This window comes from Populus euphratica, unplaced genomic scaffold (assembly GCF_000495115.2).
Source record: "Populus euphratica unplaced genomic scaffold, PopEup_1.0 scaffold117.1, whole genome shotgun sequence".
NCBI classification, from domain to species: domain Eukaryota; kingdom Viridiplantae; phylum Streptophyta; class Magnoliopsida; order Malpighiales; family Salicaceae; genus Populus; species Populus euphratica.
Window position 1 is genome coordinate 395432 of NW_011500008.1, and position 23605 is coordinate 419036.

The 23605-nt window shown below is 32.3% G+C and overlaps 3 protein-coding genes across 4 annotated transcripts; all 3 read left to right on the plus strand.

Moving 5' to 3' along the window:
* Positions 1-372: 372 nt before the first annotated feature.
* On the plus strand, positions 373-3068 carry LOC105141291 (glycosyl hydrolase family 81 protein). The gene has a single exon (XM_011048474.1). It carries the CDS (start codon positions 538-540, stop codon positions 2749-2751), a length of 2214 nt encoding a protein of 737 aa, XP_011046776.1. The 5' UTR covers positions 373-537; the 3' UTR covers positions 2752-3068.
* Positions 3069-9019: 5951 nt separating this feature from the next.
* LOC105141292 (proline-rich receptor-like protein kinase PERK8) lies at positions 9020-15527 on the plus strand. The gene is made up of 8 exons (XM_011048475.1): positions 9020-10779; positions 11674-12084; positions 12649-12735; positions 13195-13265; positions 13525-13607; positions 13975-14122; positions 14749-14910; positions 15005-15527. Exons 1-8 carry the CDS (start codon positions 9786-9788, stop codon positions 15212-15214), a joined length of 2166 nt encoding a protein of 721 aa, XP_011046777.1. The 5' UTR covers positions 9020-9785; the 3' UTR covers positions 15215-15527.
* Positions 15528-15922: 395 nt separating this feature from the next.
* Positions 15923-17883, plus strand: LOC105141293 (cinnamoyl-CoA reductase 2-like). 2 transcript variants are annotated; one of them, XM_011048477.1, is made up of 5 exons: positions 15923-16279; positions 16470-16645; positions 16853-17038; positions 17174-17327; positions 17501-17883. In XM_011048477.1, the coding sequence occupies exons 1-5, from the start codon at positions 16066-16068 to the stop codon at positions 17794-17796; spliced, it is 1026 nt and encodes a 341-aa protein (XP_011046779.1). In that variant the 5' UTR covers positions 15923-16065; the 3' UTR covers positions 17797-17883. The 2 variants fall into 2 exon arrangements, with proteins under 2 accessions (XP_011046779.1, XP_011046780.1); XM_011048478.1 differs by having other exon boundaries at positions 15933-16279; positions 16473-16645.
* The last annotated feature ends 5722 nt before the right edge of the window (positions 17884-23605 follow it).

Genomic DNA, 23605 nt, shown 5'->3' on the forward strand with positions numbered 1-23605 from the left:
TATTCGTGGCTTCCTCTGTTCTTAAGCATTCCAAAGCCCCAATTCCTTACCCCTTCCTTTACTCTTTCAATTTCATATGTACAAGTTTGACTGTTGTTTAGTTTTGTTAGTTTTTATGTATTTTTATATTAATTTGTTAATATTAAAAACAATTTTTTAAAATAAAATATTATTTTTATATATTTCTAAATGAATAACACTTTAAAAAATATAATTGTGTATATAATTTTTAAAATGCATATACCTTTGAATGCCTTGCAATCCTTGCATGTCTTGACCCCTACAACTTCACTTCCAATTCAACATTCTTCATCTTCAACCTCCACCCTCTCCATTTCTTCTATAAAACCTTTCATATGCCCCACGCCAGCAAGCAGCACACCTATGTTGAGGCAACACTCTCATAACTAAAAAACAAACAAGCAAAGTCAATGCCCTTTTGTCTGTCTTACCAAATCCCAACTAATCAAATCTAATCCCTCCGTCCATCTCCTCTGGGCAACTTCGATAAAGTGCCAAGACCCCACTTCCAAGAAGATGTTGAAAAAACTCAAGAGACGACTCCTCACCTCAATACGCAAGTCCTTCAGAAAACCTCGCAAGCGAATGCCTTATAAACCTCCTACTCCAAGTCCATCTCCATCTCCACAATCTCCTTCTCCTCCGCAATCTCCAACCATGCCCCAACATTCTCATCACAGGCCACCAAATTTTCCATTTCTCTTCCCTAAAGCTCAGTCCACAGTCCTCCCTGATCCATCTGTTTTCCTCTCTCCTTCTCTCCTCTCATCTCCATTGCCCACCAATTCTTTCTTTCAAAACTTTACTCTTAAAAATGGTGATCAACCTGAATATATCCATCCATATCTCATAAAATCCTCTCTTTCTTCCCTTTCTGTTTCCTACCCATCTCAGTTTCACAACTCTGCTTTCATTTACCAGGTTTTTGTCGTTGATTTAACCATCTCTGCAACAAATAAAACTGACCCAAATCCAGGAAAAAGCCATGTTATCTCGTCTTATAGTGATCTTAGCGTCACTTTGGATATGCCGTCTTCGAATTTTCGGTTTTTTCTTGTTAGAGGAAGCCCTTTCTTGACTTGTTTGATCACTGGCAAAACTGAAATTACCATTTCAACGATCCACGCCATTCTCTCATTCTCTTCAAGTAATTCGCTCACCAAGTACACTGTCAAGCTCAACAACAATCAAACATGGCTCATATATTCGTCTTCTCCTATAAATTTGAGTCACGATCTTTCTTCGATCACTTCTGAAGGGTTTTCAGGGATTATAAGGATTGCTGTATTGCCGGATTCTGATCCAAAATATGAAGCAATTCTTGATAGGTTCAGTTCTTGCTATCCCACGTCAGGTGATGCATCTTTCACTAAACCATTTTGTTTAGAGTATAGATGGGAAAAGAAAGGTTGGGGTGATTTGCTTATGCTTGCACATCCTTTGCACTTAAGGCTTTTATCTAGTAAGGACTCTGATGTTACTGTTTTAGATGATTTCAAGTATAATAGTATTGATGGTGAACTTGTTGGTGTTGTTGGAGATTCTTGGGTGTTGAAAACTGATCCTGTTTCAGTAACTTGGCACTCAATTAAGGGTATCAAAGAGGAATCTTATGGTGAAATTGTTGATGCACTTGTTAAGGATGTTGAGGGCTTAGATTCATCAGCTATAACAACAACATCATCTTATTTTTATGGTAAACTGATTGCAAGAGCGGCAAGGTTGGCTTTGATAGCTGAGGAGGTGAATTTTCTTGATGTGATTCCAACTATAAGAAAGTTCTTGAAGGAAACGATTGATCCATGGTTGGAAGGGACTTTTGGTGGGAATGGTTTCTTACATGATGATAAATGGGGTGGGATTGTCACCAAACAAGGGCTAACAGATTCGGGTGCTGATTTTGGGTTTGGGATTTATAATGACCATCACTATCATTTGGGGTACTTTCTGTATGGCATTGCTGTTCTTGCAAAATTTGATCCAGCATGGGGTAGGAAGTACAGGTCACAGGCTTATTCACTTATGGCTGATTTTATGAACTTGGGAAGGCGATCAAATTCAAATTATACGCGCTTGAGGTGCTTTGATTTGTATAAATTGCATTCTTGGGCTGGAGGGCTAACTGAATTTGCTGATGGGCGGAACCAAGAGAGTACAAGTGAGGCAGTGAATGCATACTATTCAGCAGCTTTAATGGGTTTAGCATATGGAGACACTCATCTTGTTGCCACGGGATCAATGCTTGCTGCGTTGGAGATCCACGCAGCACAAACATGGTGGCATGTAAAAGAGGGCGATAAGTTGTACACAGAAGATTTCACTGGGGAGAACAGGTTGGTGGGTGTTTTGTGGGCTAGCAAGAGGGATAGCGGGCTCTGGTTTGCTCCTCCTGAGTGGAAAGAGTGTAGGCTCGGCATTCAGTTGCTACCCTTGTTGCCTATTAGCGAAGTTTTATTCTCTGACGTAGGATTTGTAAGAAAGCTAGTGAATTGGACATTACCAGCTTTGGGGAGAGAAGGAGTTGGAGAAGGATGGAAAGGATTTGTTTATGCCTTGGAAGGCATTTATGACAAAGAAATTGCTTTGGAGAAGATTAAGAACTTGAATAATCATGATGATGGCAATACACTTACTAATCTGTTATGGTGGATTCACAGCAGAGGTGATGAAGATGAAGTGGGGTGGGAAGGAGGTGGGAAATTCAGCTGGTTTGGTTTCTATTGTCACTGAATTTGTTTCCTTATACCTGTTGTGCGGATATGAAGGGAAGATTGGAGTCAACAGTGAGAGTATCTGAGGTGATTTCCTTAGAGGGCCAATCTTGTTTATGATTGCTTTCTGTGTTTTTTTTATTAATCTATACAAATACAAAGGTTGAAATGGATTATACATTTCTTTCAGTCTGATAATATTGAGCTTCTTGTTAGCAGATCCCCTGCTTCCAAAGACTTTCATGTGATCTTCTTGTCTGATATCATGGAGTCCACGATTTAATATTTGTTATATCATTCAAATGCTATATGAGTTGATGACTTTAATTAACTTAATTATACTCACACTTTTCTCTTCTACTGAAATTTTTAGAGAACTAGAACGACTGAAGAATTTTGAGGCCATTGAATGTTTTGCCATGGCCGAAATTATTTTTACTGCACTTGTTAATGGCAGGCCGTGGCATACTTCTTTTTCTCTTTTTTTTTGTGTCTTCCTTTTTTCGGGAGAGAGTGTAACCATTTGCATGCTTTGGCATTGCACTTTTTCTTTCATAATTCCTTGTCAGAATCGTGTCCAAGATATAACCTAGATGCTACTAGTTGATGATTACTACACTAGTTTTTGTTTCAGTGATTTAGGCATTTCATTAAGCTTTTTTGCCAGTATATCAATCAGTTACATGTGATGAACAATCATTTTACGCAACGCAATTGGTCTCCTTTAGCTTCCTTATTCCTTTGTTCTGTCAAATCATGCAAACGTGCACCCATTCCACTGCCATTTTTAGCTTGATCTTGATACATGGGGTTGTTGGCTTTGGAAACTTCTTAATAACCTTTAGGCTTGGCTAGGCATGCTTATACTTGAACTTTCATTTTCTACTGTTCAGATTGCTAAAAATACTCGAATCCACTGCAGTATCTACAATGCAGTCTTTATCTTTTATCTCTTATCTTCTTTTTTTCGGACACTTTACCTGTTTGCTTGTTGTCATCTGGAATCTTTTATTCCCTGCAAAGTTGTGGGAAGATGGTTGCACAAACACACATGCATGCATAACTGTGCAGGAAGTAATCCATGTCCTGGTCCATGTTCACGCAAACTTTAGCTTGCAGGGTTGCCTTTGAAAAAAGATATTGCAGGGGTGATGAGCTGGGATCACCTTGAATCCACATGTTTGTAGAAACCAAGTTACTTCCTCAAAATCCAAATTGAAATTGACATGTTCAAAAACTCCATTGCTGTGTTATTTGGTATATTAATCTCTTAAAATCTTGTTGAAGTTCTATTCATTGAAGGGATCGTGTCCTTATCCTAGCGTCAGCAAGGGGAAGGAAGGGTGGGAACCTGGCTTCGCAATTAGTATAAACAAGGAAGCGAAATTGTTGAAAAAACATTAAGCTTACATCAATTTTCTTGCTTTACAACTGAATTTGTCATTGACTTCGTGGGCTGATGGCATATATCGGAATCTTCTGACTTGGCTTCGTGGGTTGATGACATGTAACGGATATCTTCTGGCTTGAGGATGTCTGATATTTTTGAACTCAAACGAAGTTTGGCAAAAAGTTTTCATGTTCAGTGGATTGAACCAGATATGATATGTTCTTGTTCACTTTCCTAGCACTGTGCTTCTTGTATAATTCAGTATTCAGTACCACTTAAAAAAGAATTATTTTTTATAAGTTTCTTATAAATTGACTTTCAACTTTGGGCTGGTTTTTATTTTGTAACTAGCATGGATGTTGTAGTAGATAAATTTATAAAATATGTTTAATTTTAAAAAATTAAGTTAAGTAAATCAATATTTTGTGAAATTTTTTTAAATTGAATATGTGTTTTTTTTTAATATTTAATGAATAAACCCATGACTATTAATTAAAAACACTCATTACTCTCAATTTGATTTTTTATTTTTGTTATTGTTATTTTGCATCAGCATAATTCTAAATAATAATAAAAAATAACATCTAAGAATCATTATTATTCTTTGAAGAAAGTCATGCTTTTAGCAATTAATTATTATTTTTTATGAGTTTGCAATTATTTTTCATTCTAATTTTGAAAAAAAAGAGTCAAAATCATAAAAAAAATAATTATTTTGTGTGAGGGTGTATGAAAAATAAATTAATTATTTGTGAAAAACATGAAAAAAGAAAAGAAAAATGATGTTGATTTCTGAAATGCCCTTGAAGCGACCTTTTTAAAAAATACCAAGTTATTACGTTTACACATCAAAAACCAAAACCAAATTGGATGTAAAATAAATAATATCCTGATTGCAGGGAAATTTTTAGTATTTTCATGAAACAGTCTTATAAGTTAAATTTTAAAAATTCTTGACTCAATTTATTATTTGGTTCAGATTTTAAATTAAATAATATAAAAATTAATTTAATATAATATAATTAACTTAACAAATTCAAAATAAAAATCAAAGGATAAAACAATAATATATATATATATATATATATAATTTTACTTTAAAAAAATCAATATGAGATTCTTTTAAAACATTTAGAAGTTAACATTTTAAATTGCCTCATATAACTCAAAGTTAATTGTTAAACCCGTTATCCAGATTATAGAAATAATTGGATTTAATAATGTTTATTTTTTAATTATATAATAAAAATAATATAAATATTAATTCAAAATTAATTAAATATCAAATAAAAAACCAATAAAAAATCAATGTAAAAAAAAAAATCAGATTAAGCATGAGTTCCAAGTGTCCTAACAAGTATCAGCCTTAAAACAAAAACCTAGAAATATGGGTTTCAAGTAAGTCTGCTCATCTCAACAGTTTTTTTTTTTTTTTAAGAAGCATCCCTTATTAAATAAATAAATAGGTAATGTATTACCCACCTGTGGATAGCCCAAAATCTAACCATTATTATGATAACTGTAAAATTAGGTTTGAGTTTTGAGTTGAAAATCTATTTTTCAATTTATTTTCACTTCAAAGCATGCTATAAAAACAATATAAATTATCTAACAACCCAAAATATCTCAAAAAAATAAAAATTAATTGAATTCTAAAAATCTAACCAAATTTGCCTATTTTGCTAGAGAAAAAAATTACAACCATCAAACTCATGTTGCCAGATGGAATTCTTTGATGCTAGACTTGGCTATGAATTAATATATTTTGTACCAAAATGAATATTTTGTGATTTTTGAGTGACTAATATATTTTCTTTGTATTTTATTTTTTAGTCTTCTAATATATAATTTGGTAACTTTACTAACATCCCAAACCTAATTTTATCCAATTAGGTTATATAAAGACGTAATTGAAAGAGGAAAAAAAGTTGGAAGACTAGAAAATAAAAAAAATCTATGAAAGAATATAATTGAAAAAAAAAATAAAAAAAAAAAGAGCTTCGCAGTTCATGTACGAGCATGAAGCCCCATGAAATTTCTCATTGTGTTAGTACAGTAGGATAATCTAAAATGTCCTTGTAGCCGGCAGCAAATGGGGCTGATTTCGATATTCATTAATTGGGTTTTGGATGCCTAACAACCATTCAAGCAAAGACCGAAAATTATTGCTAGTTTATCAAATTCAAATATTAAATTATCCTGTAAATTAAACTATATATTATTCCACATTTAATAAGGGAAAAGACCTAATTGTTTTGTTTGAGAATTGGGAAGTTTGACATGGATCTTATACGAAAGGCCCACGTTTATACATCCTTAACTCAGTCGACACTGCCAAACACCAATGACAATCTCCCACATCTCTTGTAATTTTTGTTTGGGTGGATTTTGACTTGGTGTTTTAAGCGGTGACTGCCATAGAATATTAGCAAGGGTGTCATCGAAGATAATGTTCAGTTTCTTCAAACATGTAAATGTAGCGAATATGGTCAATTTAAAATATTTTAGGAGTATTTTAGGAGTTTGAAGGATAGATATTATATTTCTGATCAGCGAGTGAAAAATTTATAATTAATCTTATTAAAAGTGTTAATTGATAATTTGTTATATGTATTTTTGGACGTCACACTCAGATATGTAGGCTCGTGTTATTAGAAATAAAATCGTGAGGATAATAAGACCTAAAATGAACAAGTTATATTGAGCTATTATATTTGGTATCAGAACTGATTTCATTGGTTGTTCGGTTGTGCCGACAGGGTTATCGAACTCTTTAAAGGGATGAATTATTATATCTCACATCGATGATAAGGAATTGATGGCTGACCTTATTAAAAGTACTGGTTGTTACTTTGTCATATGTGTTTTCGGGCATTAGGCTCAGATGTAGGCTCATATCACCAGAAACAAAACTATAAGAACGATAAGATCCAAAACGGATAATATATAATAAGTTAGGTTGGACTATTTTAATAAATTTAGAATTATTTAGGATTTATATAAATATCATGTAAAGATCATATGTTACTTTTCTTGAAATATTTAAAGTACTATAAACTTGGTATAAAACAAAGAAATTAAATTCTTGGTTTTCCTTATAAAGTTGGTATTTTCTAATTTTAACTTTTACGTGCTCGAGTCATTTTTGCAAATAAATATCAGTTTTTTTCCAAGTAAAGTGTTAGATAGATATTTTACGTTTAAATTAATATATTTAAAAGAAAATTCTTTTTTTTCTTTTTAACATTTTAAAAATTTAAATCTTATACAGTAATATGAAAACAAATATATTTTCATTAAAGCCAACGCCTAGAAGTCCAAGACAATAATACCATGACATGCAGAAGTGCAAACCTCCCCAATCTTTAAATATTGGTTATGGGAACGGAAGGAAGAACTTAGATTTTAATTATTTTATTCCAATCCTAAATAAAAAAAATGCAGAGGAATAAGCAATATTTTCATTTGGTGTTGTTTTTATTAAATAATTATTCAGATAATTTAAAATAGCGAGATTATTATTATTATTATTATATATATATATATAAAAGCTTCATCGATTGGATCAAGTGATGTTTTGTTTACATATATTTACATCTTTTAAAATACCACAAAAAAAAAAACCAAACACACACACTCCAATTTTACAAATTTTCTTTGTTGGGGTGGGAACCATAAGCCTGACCTATCTTGGCTTGAAACTACAAGCAAGAACAAAAAAATAAAAAAAATACAGAAGCCATAGCTTTTATCATTAGCTCACCAACTTACAAATCTTAGTTTTGAAGGTACCACCATAAACACCACCAAAAGATAAAAAAAACTACCAAGATGAAGATAATCACATACTCTATCTAGCTAGCAAAGTTATTAAATTTTGGTTTTTTTTCATCATGTAGTTGATTTTTATTTCTGTTTTTTAAAAATATTTATTTTTTATTTTTTATTTACTTCAAAATAATTTTTTTAATATTTTTAGATCGTTTTAATATATTGATATCAAAAATAATTGTAAAAAAATAATAAAATATTATTTTAATGTATTTCTAAAAACAAACTTTTAAAAATAATTATTATTACATTCTCAAGTATACTCAACTTAAAAGTTTGATAGTAACTTAAATTAATTTGTTTCAGCTTTTTTTTATATATAAAATAACAATTTAAAGTCTAATAGAGTTTTGAAGAGATTAACTGAATCAATTCCATATTATTTTTTTAATTTGGTTCATGTAAGGGGCCAGGTAGGCCAATCCCAGTTTAATCCAACGAGATACTATAGGTTTTATAACTATAATAATTAACTTTGAGTTGTTTATATGATTCTGGATTAGAAAAACCCACATTCGGACAACCTGGCAAGCGAGGTTGTTGAATTCTGACAGGGAGAAAGAGATCTGGCAAGAATTGAAAGATAAAAAAAAACTAGAAATAAACCGTTCTGTGCATGTTATTAAGATATGGCGTTGAGGGCTGACTTGTTTTTTAAATTACTCCATTGTTATCTATGTTCTGAATGCTACCTTCTACTTGTAATATTTTTTATTTTGTTTTAGTTTTCAAAGCCAACTGTAACCACTTCTATGTTCTTGTGCATTATTTTGGACATGCACACGAGGATCAATTATTACAATTCACATTGCTGTAATAATTGAATAATTACTTAATTAAATCTGCCTTATTTGTTTGTCCAATTATATTATTTTCTTTTTTCTTTCCTTATAAATCACACTGGCTATATTTATTTATTTATTTTTGTTTATCACCACCATTACTATGAACAGCTAAGATGGTAACGGGTCCAAGTCTCAGACGCGCTGTGGTTGATTTCCCTCAAAGAAAAGATCGTCTCTTTGAAAAGAAAAATAAACTCTTGTTTTTAATTTTTGAATTTTTTTTAGCTTTAAATTCAAAAAGAAAATGAAAACTATTCTATCCATCCATCCCTCATTCCCTCGGACTACATGTGAAGCAGAGAAAGACGACTGCTCTTCTTGAGTTGCCCCCACGTTCTATGCATAATTTGTGGGCAGACACACCTCCATTTACAAGAAAAGAAGAGAGAGAGCACTGCCCTGAAAAAAACACCACTAGAATTCAAAGTTTGCAACTTGGAAGAAACAAAAGTGCCATAGAAAATCTTCCTTTTGAAAGAGATAGGTAAGACATTCTTTAGCTTTTCTCTTCTGGGTCTTCTTTCTTGTCGTTTTGGTGACCTGGGTAATGCTGCATTTGCCCATTAAAACGGGAAGACAATAATAGTTTTGGAGCCTAACTGGCCTAGTTGATCTCATTTTCTGTTCAAGACTTGTAGTTTTTTTGTATCTGGGGTTTGCTCATTGGGGACCTTTGAGAACCGGGTTTTGCTTGCTTTTTGCTAATTTATTAGGTTCTTTGAGTTGTGTCTGGGAGTTAGAGGATCTAGGTGTTCCCAGTGAAGAAGACTTTTGCTTGAATTTTTGTATCCGGTTTTGTGTATTTTTGTCAATTGCTGAAGAGTCTGGGCATCTGGCAGTGGAAGAGTTGACAAAGCTCGAGTCTTTTGTATATTTTGGAGTATTGTAACTAACAGTTGATGTTTGTGTGATGAGCAGTTTGAGATATAGGTTTCAGTTATTAGATATGGATTTGTAAGAGATTTAGGCATATTGTTAGATAAAAACATGGCTTCCCTAACACCTTCACCAGACTCTCCCCCCTCTCCAATACCAATCTCCACTTCACCACCATCTCCACCGTCAACACCGGATTCCACCACCAGTTCACCCCCTCCCTCAACATCTCAGCCTGATCAGACCACTGACCCCCCAGTGCCTTCAACACCATCTACCCCTGCAACCCCACCTCCTCAATCCCCACCACCAGCACCACCCGCTGCTTCCCCTCCAGCTCCACCACCACCATCACCAATAATTCCCTCAACACCTCCACCATCTGCCCCACCACCATCACCCCCGGCATCTCCACCACCGGCCCCTCCAGCTTTAACCCCGCCATCACCACCTACTGCGCCTCCCCCAGCTTCTACCACTGCACCACCCCCTCCACCACCGATAAGCACCTCCCCTCCTCCACGTGCCTCTCCAACGACTCCTGTAACCTCCCCACCTCCCCCTCAAGCTGTCTCCCCTTCTCCACCTCCTCCTGCAAATGACCCTATACCCCCTGCCACTAATTCGCCTCCTCCTCCAACAGAAAAGCCGCCTGAAAGCCCCCCTGCGCTTCCAACAGTTCCTCCTCCACCACCTAGTTCTCAATCTGATAGTCCTCCACCTTCTCCTCCTCCTCCAATATCCACATTGCCATCGCCGCCCCCATCAATTCCCTCGACCTCATCAACACCTCCTGCAATATCTCCTCCTGCTCCTCCAGTCAATTCATCAGTGACGGGAAGTCCTACCCCACCCATTCCTGCTATTCCAACAGAGAAACCAACTGCAAGAGCAACCAATGGAACTGACGTCTCCACAAATACCTCATCCGCTGGTCCAAGGGGATTAAACAATGGAGGTGCAGTCGCAATAGGCATTGTGGCTGGGTTTGTAGTACTCAGTCTTCTAGTTGTGGCCGTATGGTTTGCACAAAAGCGAAAGAGAAGACAAGGAGAAAATGTTGGTTACACTATCCCTTCGCCATTTGCCTCCTCACAAAATTCAGGTAATTTATTGAATATTGCTCTATTGTAATCAGTCTCGCAGTACTGACTCTCTGAATTTTTCATTGCTGAAGCAGCTATGGTGTTGTTTCTAAAAGCCCTTAGAGTTAGTAATTGTCTTACAAATGAGAATATGGATCATGGTTACTGGATGCAGAAGTAAAATCTTTTTTGTTGGGAGTGTTAAAGCCTTGTGATAGGATATGTGTCAATCAGTGTAAAAAGTTGATACTTCTCTGTTAACACAATCCCTTTGGAAGGCATTTTAGAAATCTACTGTCATAGGTTCCCCTGTTTAGAGATATGAATTGATATTAGATACTTAATTGGTGATTGATAGCACTTCTAATGCGTTGATCAATGCTGTTGACATCAAGTAATTTAACAACTCAAGTAAACTTTATATGGCCTACGCAAAGTACTTTGGGGCCGTAAAACAAGTACTGGAGGCTGGATCGTATCCAAGCCATCTGGATTAGCTTCACAATTGCTTTTCTTCTGATCATTTAGACAGCGTCATATTTGAACCATAGTCACTTTTTCTTTCATGGTCTTGGTTTCTTCTCGTATATTTATTTTATCTGATGACTGGCTTGTCATTTTGGAGCGCGTGCACTTGATCCAGAACAATCTACTAGTTCATTTTCTGGTTTCCCTATCCTATTGATGATTTAGTTTACATATTGGAGCATAATATGTCATTTCGTTTCTTTTTATCTTCTGTTTTCCAAAGAGTGTCTATGTCAAATATCCTTTTCAACTTCATTTTCTTCAAATTTTTTAATTTTCTTTTCTCATTGAATGACATTCCGAGGCTATGCTCTTAAGCTGTCCAGCAGGAATATTTAAATGCTTATTGAGACATGACTGGAATTAATGAAAGTTTTGCTTTGCAGATTCAGTATTTCTAAAACCTTATCCTCCAGCTCCCCTGGTTGGCAGTCCTTCTGGCAATGATTTCATGTATTCACCATCGGAGGCAGGTGTAGTAAATAATTCAAGGCAATGGTTCACATATGAAGAACTAGTCCAAGCCACAAATGGGTTTTCAGCACAGAATCGTCTAGGTGAAGGTGGATTTGGTTGTGTATACAAAGGTGTCCTTGTAGATGGAAGAGATGTTGCAGTAAAACAATTAAAGATTGGTGGTTCTCAGGGGGAGCGTGAATTCAGAGCAGAGGTTGAGATTATTAGTAGAGTGCATCATCGGCATTTGGTTTCATTGGTGGGTTACTGTATATCTGAGCATCAAAGACTGCTTGTCTATGACTACCTTCCCAATGATACTCTTTATTACCATTTGCACGGTAAGTTTGTAGTTTACAATATGAGAAATTCACTTTTGCTAATGTCCTCCATGAATGCTTTATCTTCACACATATGACATGACACATATTTCTTCTAATTTATCCAATCATATTGGACTTTTCACTGCAAATCTTTTAAAATATGTCCTATGCCTTCACAGGTTTTTTTTAATCAGCTGCTGAATTATGATTCTGGTGGTGATCAAAGTATAATAGCTGTAAATAGGTTTTACAGAAACGGTTATGTGAGATATTGCTGTTTTGGTTGCAACAGGCTAGTATAATTACTTTGCTTTGTCGATTTAAATTAAGATATGGACAAGAAGCTGGTTTTATATGTTTTTTGCTGGCTTGGACTATTACCAATCTATTGATATTTGCCAATTTGTTTCTCTTTATCATAGTCCATCAATGATAGTACAAGTTTCATTTTAATTATTTCTGGCTTTTCCTTTTCTGTTCTTGCAACGTCACCATTCTTCATGTTTGAAGTTACACTGCAAATAGCTCCCTTGTAAAATTGGCAATGTCTTGTATTTCCTGAATTCTTATAGATCCTTGCAGGTGAAGGCAGACCATTTATGGATTGGGCAACAAGGGTCAGGGTTGCTGCTGGTGCAGCTCGTGGCATAGCTTATCTGCATGAAGATTGTAATTTTCCCATTTTTCTTGGACTTTACAATTTATACTTCCAAACCTTTTTTAGCTCACTGCATTGACAACTGGCATAAATGATTTGAGTCCTGGAACTGGAGGCTTTGTCTTTCCTTTTCAAATTTTGACATACAAGTGCCAGTTATAATTTCTTCACCGTTAGTTAATCATGTGTAAATCCAAGATGCATTCTAGAACAATTTGATAATATGCTAACAACCTTATTGAGTAATTTGAATAAGAAGCAGAATTAACATATTGACAACATCCATGCTTCAACCAGGAAATATTATAGCATGTACTGTCTTCATCACACAAGTTACATATCACTCATACTTGCATAAATGTGCCACTCCTTCACTCTGTTCTCCTCCCTATCTCACATCTGTTTCTATTTGCATGTTTGCAACATATATTGAAACATTTTGATCTCATTTCTTTTGTGTTGTGTATCAGGCCATCCACGCATTATTCACAGGGATATCAAGTCATCTAACATCCTTCTTGATGAAAATTTTGAAGCTCGGGTATGTCTGTTTCTGTAAATCCTAATATCACTAAGAACCGTGTTTTACTCTAGGGAAAGTAACCCTATGGCCAATTACTTATGCCATCACAATGCTTATGGAATATTTTATTCCTTTGTCGAGTAAACAATCTTCTTCGCATTATTGTACTTGTAATATGTTCTATTTCTTTGCACTTGGAACATGTTTTTGTTTCTTCTGTTTCTATGATAGATTCTTCAAATTTCAATCTCTTTATCAAGCAGTTTTTTTCTATCAGGTTTCAGATTTTGGGCTTGCTAAGATAGCGCTGGAACTGGATTCGAATACTCATGTATCCACACGTGTAATGGGAACCTTTGGGTGTGTGCCCCAAGTACTTATTTCTTTAACATTTATTGTGATGCTTATTTATAATGGTAAAGCTAGTGTCATGGAAAGCAATTTGGTAAGAAAAGAGAGCTAAATATAATGTGTTTTTCTTTTGAGTGAAAGGAAGCTAACTATGCTTAAATGGTGAGTAGCGTTATTTTCTCTTACCTGTATGATTGCATTTGTAGCAAAGGGTGGTTGTAAGCTGTGCATGCTTGGAGTTTAGATGACAATTTTGTAACGACATATTTTGTTAGTGGCATAGCACATGTAAAATTTGTAATTTTGATGTCTTGTTAATGTGTGCCCCAACTTTCTTATTTTAATTACTCTTTTGAATGGAACATTGTTTTTCCAGGTACATGGCTCCAGAGTATGCAACAAGCGGAAAGTTGACTGAAAAATCTGATGTTTATTCCTATGGGGTTGTGCTGTTGGAGCTAATTACAGGCCGTAAGCCTGTGGATGCCTCTCAGCCACTGGGTGATGAAAGCCTTGTTGAATGGGTAAGTTCCATAACCATTCCAACTCATTACCTACTTGATACTATATGTTCGAGGTGTACAGATATTTTATGGTTTCTTTTGGTTGGTAAAATGTTGGGGACGTTCAATTCTTTCTCTAGAACTTTCTTTCCTAGTTTAAATTTCTTGGAACGTCACATTTCATCTTTTAATTAGTAAAGCATTGTACAAGCTCATAATTTCTGCAGTGGCACAAGATCAAATTTTCATTAGCTCAACCATGTTTGCAATTTTGCTGTGTCTAATTTCGAAGTATTGATGTGAACTTTAACTGCCTGTGAGCTGTAATCTGGCTTCAAAGTTTTTCAAACTCATCTGGCTCCAAAAATTTAACTTCCTGCTTCGAGAATGCTTTTTAGGGCACATAATTTCTGTTAATCCAGCAGTTTTAGAACCGTGGAAAATATTGACAACTTATAGCATAAGTTAATCATGCACGTGGGCTACTACAAGTCTGCAGGTTGTGTTCATAGGTGCTTTGTTTCAGCTTGCAAGTTTTTGTCATCTATGAGACGTGGAAACCTTTGACCTGATGAATAGTGTCATTTGTAACATTAACTACCTGCTAAACTTCTATTTGAATAATCCAAATTCAAACTTGTTTTCAGGCTCGGCCATTGCTTACCAGTGCAATTGAAAATGAAGACTTTGAAGCATTGGCTGATTCAGGGCTGGAGAAGAACTATGTTCCAAGTGAAATGTTTCGGATGATTGAGGCAGCTGCAGCTTGTGTGCGTCATTCAGCTGCAAAAAGGCCGCGGATGAGTCAGGTAATCATGTATTTGTGCTCTATATTTTCCTTTTTCCTTCACCATATTAGGCAATCCTAGTTAAAAGTGTTGCTGTTTTTTTTGCCATTTTTAGGTGGTGAGAGCCTTGGACTTGTTAGATGAGTCATCGGATCTATCTAATGGAATGAAACCTGGTCAAAGTGAAATATTTGATTCAAGACAACACTCTGCGCAAATCAGAATGTTTCAGAGGTTGGCATTTGGTAGCCAAGAGTATAGTTCAGAATTTTTTGATCGCACTCAGAGTAGCTGGAGGAGTAGAGATCATGGGGATTCTGTTTAATCCTCAAATTCTTTGCCGTGCCGAAACTCATGTTAATCCTACATTTCCATTTAACATGGAATTTGGTAACAGCTGATTTGGAAAGACAGCACTCGGTCTTGGATTTTGAGACCCTTGATTGAGATCTCATTCAATTTTAGCTAGAGTTGCTATTACCTATTCATGTACAATATCTTCCCTTTACTAGAATTGTTTTCCTTGTTAACAAACACGATTTCGCCTGTATGGCTGCCTCATTCTGTATTCTTTATGGCTTAAATTCATTTATAGAGTCCATATTGGTATTTATATATATTAGAGCAGTGAAAATCCCCTTTCCACTCCAGCTGAGTCATGCAGGCACGCAACCTGTGTTCCTCTACTTTTCGTTTATTGACAGGAACTTTTGTTCACAATTTAGGACCTACATCAGTTTGCTCGAAACATAATGATTAGGTGATGCCCAGTGATGTTCACACTTCACTGGCATTTAATAGGATATAAATTCCTGTTAGAAAAGTTGTTCCCCCAGTATGCGGTCATTATTTGAACAATGAAGCCATTTTCAACCCTCCATAATTACACTACCTGTATAATTTTCTTCCTTGGTAATTCATGAGTGAGCTTGAAGCTTGGCAGTATCTGGCTTTTTAGCCTATTGGATGGTGTCATGGTGCCATCTGTAGTCTTCGCTTCATAGAATAACATTAAAATTGGTCTGCTTTGAGTCAGAAAGACTATCCTATCTACCCTCGTGGCTCGTGTATTGCCATCTACCCCGTCCAAGCATTTTCATAACCACCTACCAGCCCTTTTGCTGAGATGCCATGCACACGGAAGATATCTAGGGAGGGAGGGAGGGTGGGAGAAGGATGGAAGAAATGTTGTTGTCAAAACCTTCACTGGTGCCAGCCTTCTGCTGGGAGGAAGGAAAACCTTGTATTGGGAAAAAAATCATCTCTAGCTTGAAAGCAGGAGAGAATAAACTGGTTTGTGTGACAGATGGGAATTCATTCTTGGGTTCTCATATAGTCAAAGAGCTCCTTTCTCGTGGCCACCTTGTTCGCGTCACTGTTCATAACCAAGGTCAGTACTAAGTTCACAGTTTCTAGGGCAGATGTAACTGCACTTGTACAGAAATGGATTGTAGAAGAACATTTTCTTCTTTACATGTCACAGCTGAAACGGATTCAGTTGGATCGGCATCCTGGCTTGTAGTTTTCCACTAACCAGTACTAACCGTGTATGTTTGAACCATGGTTGGTTTTTTTATTAGCAGTGGATTTTGAGGACTTGAAAGGGCTGATCAAAGAAGAAGACATGAATAAACTAGAGAGTGTTGTTGTAGCAAAGATGAAAGACCTGGACAGTCTTTGTGATGCTTTTAGTGGTTGCCATGCAGTTTTCCACACCTCCTCCTTCGTTGATCCACATGGGATCTCAGGTTACTCAGTAAGTTACTGCAGTAACACGGAAACATGTTTTAATGTCAATCTAGCCCGAATTTGAAGATTTTGCATGTGATTTATGAACTTCGAAGGAAAAATAAATGTTAAACTCCAAAAGCTTTTCAGACACAGTAAAATTAGAATAATTTCCGCCTCCAAATGCTAGTCATTATTTCTTACAATTGTTTACTTTTTGCATTCTACTTTGTAGGAACAAATGGCATTTCTTGAAACTGAGGGTGCAAGGAATGTTATTGAAGCATGTGGTAGGGCAGCATACAGAAGAAGATGCATCTTCACTTCTTCTCTTCTTGCTTCCATTTGGACTTCTTCCAATTTAGACAGGGTTATTGATGAGAGTTGTTGGAGCAGTGAGGAATTTTGCAGAGAAAACAAGGTACTCAAATTCATTGCATACGAAAGTTTCCTGTTCTGCTATTGTTCATGACAATATATCAGAAAGTTCCTTGGCACGACCATTATGTTACTTGATCATTACTCAATCTCTATGGATTTTCAAAATGGAAAACAGCTTTGGCTTGCATTAGGTAAGATGAGAGCGGAAAAGATTGCTTGGAGGAAGTCAAAGGAAATGAAAGTGAAACTTGTAACTGTTTGCCCTGGCCTTCTCATAGATTCATTGATCCCCCATGATCACAAAGAAAGCTCTTTTCCATATCTTAAAGGTAAGAACAACATTTAGTTCTTAATTTTTTGTTCCACTGAGCTTAAGTTTGAAACCAAGGTTCTAAAAAGAAAGAACATCTAGAGCATCGAGCATTAATAGCTCTTGCTCTTCATAGTATTTAATTGGATTTTGTTCACTATACCAAACTTAACGTATAAAACTCATGGATAGGTGGTTCGATCATGCTCCGACAAGGTCTACTAGCTTTAGCAGATGTAGGGAAGGTGGCAGAAGCACATGTACGTGTTTATGAAGATATGGACAATGGAGCTCACGGACGATATCTTTGCTTTGAAAGAGTGGTACAAAGGTTGGATGAAGCCATTCAACTTGAAAATGAGTTGAAGATGCAAGGTCTATTGTCAGCAGGGACAAGTAGAATCATATCAGAAGAAATACAAAGCAATCTTAGCAATTCAAAGCTTAACAGATTGTTATTTGCCCCTCGCATGTCTTGCAATCAATGAAACACCAATCCACCATTTTCTATTTACATGTTGTGGAATCCAGGTGCCAAAGCAATAAAAAATGAACATGAAATTACTTTTCTACCAGTACAGGAATTTAATGGCTGGCTGTTGTTAGATGTTAAATCTCAAGCATGGTCTTGTCTCCCATTGAGACCTCATGGCAAAATCCATCGCTTCCCACAGAAAATGAGGAGTCACTTAAACAATCACTTGCATGATCGATGAACCATTCTTTGTTGATCTAAAAGGAAAACACCAGTTGGTTTTAAAGCCCAGAAAGTAACAGGGAAGGCAGCTCAGGAAGCTGATCTAAGCCAAGTCCAAAATTAATATTTCCCGCTTGAAACGCAGTTCTTAGAGCATTTTTCACACCCAGGAAATTCAACTTCTTTTTTATTTTATTTTTATCATGGCAGTGGCAGACATTGACAGACTAACAATATACTCAGCAATGAATAAAGATGCAATTTTTGAGTTGGAACAGTAACTAGAGCAAGCCATGAGAGGTCTCCAGCTCCCACTCCTAACGTACTTTCTCGCTGTCAAACGCTACCTAACAGTCATGTCCGCAAGTCAATAGCGTCAACCGAGAGATGGAAAAATTTCATCAATATCTTGTGATTGCCCGTAGAGGTTCCAATAATCTCAAGGGATATAATATTATAATCACAAATATTCTAATTCAAATTAGAATTAAAATTTAAAATAAATAAATTTAGATGGCTTATTAAAACACTGTGTCTTTTGGGAAAAAAAAAATTGTTCTGGATTCGCACACTGATACTACTTTTTTTCCTTTGTTTTCTATGGTCATATTTCAAGTTTTTATGGTCTTAAAAAACCTTCTATTCTTAGCTTTACAATGAATAATTTGATTTGATTATTTGTAAAAAATTATAAATGATAGGACAAAATCAAAAGTTAGGTGAAATGAAAACTATTTATTTAAAAAGATGATATTTTAATTTTTGATCTTGCTTTTTCAGTTTGTCTATAGAACCTTTTGTTTTTTAAATGTATCCTTTTATATTGTATTAATTGGTAATTTGATTTCATAATTTTGGTTCGTATTACTTTTTTTTTTCTAGGCTATCATAATCTTAAAAAAAAAATCATGACATTAGGTTCTTGAATTTGCAAAAACAAAAAGAAGATTCAATTTTGTTATTTGAGATAAATAAAAAATAAAGGGACTAAAATTAAAAATGATGTGAAATGGTAGCTTTTTTTAAGAAAATTATGTCAATGCTTGTCCAAAATCGCTCAAATCCCTTTAGTTTTAAAATTATACAATTTGATCTGAGATTTTATTTTATTTACATTCCAGTCTTTGGATTTAAGAAATAAGAAAGAGTCATTAAATTATAGTGGAAAAGAGAGAAAGTTATCATTAACCACTTGATAAGGACCGAAAATATCATTATGATGTTAATAAGTTTCATTTCATGAAAAAAATATCATTGAGGTGTTTTAACCCTTCAATATAATGGGAAAGACATATCAACCTTCGAGAATGTTTTTTAAATGAGAAATTTTTTATTTTATTTAATAATTAAACATTGTTTTAAGGTTAGATATGAGTCCATTGATGTTTATGAGTTATTTCCTATGTGTTTTCATTATCTGATGTGAAATTAGATAACTAAAGGTATATTCTATATATTTTTTTATTAATTTGTTAAATTAATTCAAAATATATTTTAGGTATTATTTTTATAAATACCATTAAAATTTAAGTTTGTTTTGGATAAGATTACAATTTTCTTTTTTTAAAAAAAAAAAAATCGAGCAAGTGTTCTTTTTTTACAAACCATCATAGTTTTTTAAGAAAAATATTTGGTTGCTTTTCTACAAGTAACTATATTTAATATCATATAATTAAATAAAATATAATTTAAAAAAACAAAGTAATTTAACTTAGATAGTCAAATAATTGGGTTGTATATTTGATAGGTAAACTTAAATTGACTTAGATCCACCTAATATATAATTATCTTGGTATGTTGAAAATAAAAATAAGTATATTTTTATATATTTTCTTTAAATTCCTTATTTTAGAAAACATGTTGACAATTATTAAATATTTTTATTTGTATATATTCAATGATTGTCTAGACAAAACTTTTTCTTGCTACATTTACGGCCATGAAAAACCTATTGGATAACTCTCTTAAAGGAATCCTAATATCTTGTTTAAATTAAAGTTTTTATTTTTCAATGCACTAATCAATTATCTTTATTTTCATTTAAGTATAATATTTTAACAATTATAGCATAACTTTTATTGTTTGATAGGTAAATTACTAATGTATCCCATCATTTAGTTATAAACTAGATATATATTTTGCAATATGTAATTGGTATGATTCTAAGTTAATTTCATATACAAGAGAAGAAGATGTATGTATTATGGATGTATTTTTTAGTATTATGATTTTTTAATTGAAAAATTAAAAGATTTTATTTATGTTTAATAAGATAAATTAAAAAAAATACCTTGAGCATCCTATAGTTAAGCTATTTTTACACTTACCCTTAGTGTTTGGAAAAATTATTTTTTATATGGTTGTTAATTATAAAATAAAGTAAATTATGATGTTACACGAGAGTAAAATTTAGAATATAAATAATAATTTTTTAAAACGAGAAAGGTAAGTGTAAAAACAATTAAATTATAGGATGGTAAAGGCAATTTTTCCTTAAAAAATATATAAATTGATAAATAAAAAAAATATTAATAGTAATTAAAAAAACTAAAAGCAATGGTAAATTCACTATGCATATAGACATATACTATTTACCATAATAATATATAGCTAAGCTTATTAAACATAATCGAATCAATGACTTGAGTCTCATATTTTTTTTTTATTTTTTTTTAGGAATGCTTGTGTTACCTTAGCATCTTTTTCTAAGTTGAAAAACTTCAATTCGACTTGCAGTATAGTACGACCCCTTATCTAATTAAATACTAAAGTCGAAAGCCAATCTTTCTAATAAAAATTAAAAAAAAACACAGTTGCGTACACAAATGTTTTACCTTATTTATCCTTTTTATTTTATCCCTTTTTATTTTATTTTTATGCTTAAAGTTAATTTTGGTTGCTAAGAACAATTTTTTTTTTTAATGTTGCATTATGCAAATACAAATTATTTATATAAAAATATAAAAAAATTATAGACAATTTTTTTAAGAAGTGTCATTTACTCTAATTCTTTTTATAAGCAGATAATATGTTGTTTGTTGGATAATTTTCCGATCAATGATTAAAAAATCAAGGTTGAGTTTTGAGATTTTTAAAACTTTTTTTTTACTTATTTTCACTTAAAAATACTTTAAAAACCTTAATAAATCCATTTTCAACATCAAAATACATTTTAATCACTCTAAAAAATGAATAAAAAAACTTTATTGGTTCTAATCAATTTTTTCTGGCATGGTTAAAGGACAACATAATCTTTGTTAAATTTCTCTAAAAAAATAGAAATTTATATACACAAATATTAATCTTTTTTGTTGATGGAAAGTGATCATATGAGCATCTTTTCTTTTCAATATTTTCCTATAATTTTTTATTTTCTATCTTAATATCCAGGACTGAAGCATAAAAAATGAGGTTTATGAGTAAAATATGAAACACGAAAATATTAGAGATCAAATAATAGATAAACCAAAACTTTAGGGAGCAAAATGAAGTTTTTTTATGGTTTTTTTTTTGCTTAAGAATTTAGTCCTTTTTTTAATTTTTTTTTAACAACAACAAAATTGATATTTAAGTTATCATCAAAATATTTATCAACACTACATATATGTGAGAGAATACCAATTGAATGAAATATCATATTAATACAATTTGAAATGATAAAATTATAAATAATTTTTTGTTATGATTGAAATAAAAAATTCATCATCAAAATATCCCTCAACATTTCATATATGTAAAAGAATATAAATCAAAAGAAATACCAACATATAAAACCATGTTAATACAACATGAAAAAAATAAAACTATAAATAAAAAAAATTGACGTTGGAAATAAAGAAAACATGAATTGTAATGAAATATAAATAATAAAAGAGTTAGAAAAGGAATGTAATATTATAAATTTGTATACTTGAAGCAACAATGTGTACTATTTTGAGGGACTAGAACGTTCGGTCAATCTTAATTTATATAAACATAAAATTATTTTTTTATTAAATAAAAAATAAGATCTGAAAAATAATGTATTTTATTAGATTTTTTTTATCTTTTGTATGTATATATTTGCAGAAAAGAAAACTAAGTTCGCATAAAATTGAAATTTTATGATAAAAGGGCACTATAGGTAATATTCCTATAAAATAAAATTGTAAAGTATGTTCAATATTGTGGTATTTTTTATGATTATAATTTGAAAAAAAGTTATTTTATAAAAAAATATTTTTTATTGAGGTTGATTTGATATTTATATATATTTGATTAAAATTATGATTGAAATTAAGGTGAAACAAAAAGTAATTTACTGTGTTTGGTTAATAATATTTTTCAAATTGAGGTTATAAAATAACTAAAAAGATATATATATATATATATATATATTAATATTAACGGTTTTTAATTTAAATATTATATATTTAACTACTACTATTACATCTTAAAATAAATAATATTTTATATAAAATATTTTTTTTATTGTTCTATTAAACTATTTATAATTCTATGATATACAAAATTTATCTGACAAAAATTACAGTTTTCATGATTTCTTAAGTGCACAATAAAATCAAATAAAATATCATTAAGAACAAAATTGAGATTATGATTAAATTTTACACATACTATGCCATCATGCAATCTCCTTCTAATTTATATAATTTCATTGAATAATATTAAACACTAGTTTTTTTAATAAAACATAATTAAAAATAAAAAAACTAGAATCTTTTACCAGGTTAAATCCAATCCAAAACATTTAGGTTTGAACCATATCTAATCTGATCATGAATAGTAAAGATGTTATTTACTATTCATGTGAATTGTGTAAGTAAATTTCACTTTATATTGTTCACTTTTATAAAATAAACAGTATAGAGTATATTATAATTCATTCTGCACTTCTCATGAAGCAACTTAAAGTTATTTTTAATTCACCTGTATTTTTTACACAAAATTAACTAGGTCCACAAATAATAAACAATATTTCATATTTTATCAAATATACATTTTTTGTGATTTGTTTTAAAAATATAAATAACTAAAAAAACAAACACTCTTTAGCTTCATGTAAAAATACATGTATTGTACACGTAGTTGGATGGATGAATTATATAAATAAATTTGTATTGATAAATTAATTATTGTGTTAATCATTCAATTGACATATTAATAGTCATTTTAACACAATGATAATCACTTTATTAAAATTATTTATATAATTAAATATTTTTAAAATTGGCTAGCTCAAATCCAAATAATCCAAGATTAAAAATGAATTAATTTAAAAAAATAAAAAAAGATAAAAACTCAATTAACCTGGTTAAAAAATTTAAATTAATTTGGTAAAATCTAATTAAAAATCCAGATATAATCCATTAAATTTTTTAATAAAAATAATATTATTTTATTTTTTAAAATATAAAAAATTAAAAGTTAAGCAAGAATGATATAATAATTTAATCAAAAGCTGTGATGTAAACATTGAGTCAAATTTAAAAATCATACATAAAATGCTTATATATAAAAAAATATTACTTATAATAATAATAAAAAAAGTAAATAAAGTATGAGATTAAAATCATGTTTGTTTTTATATTTTAAAAGTA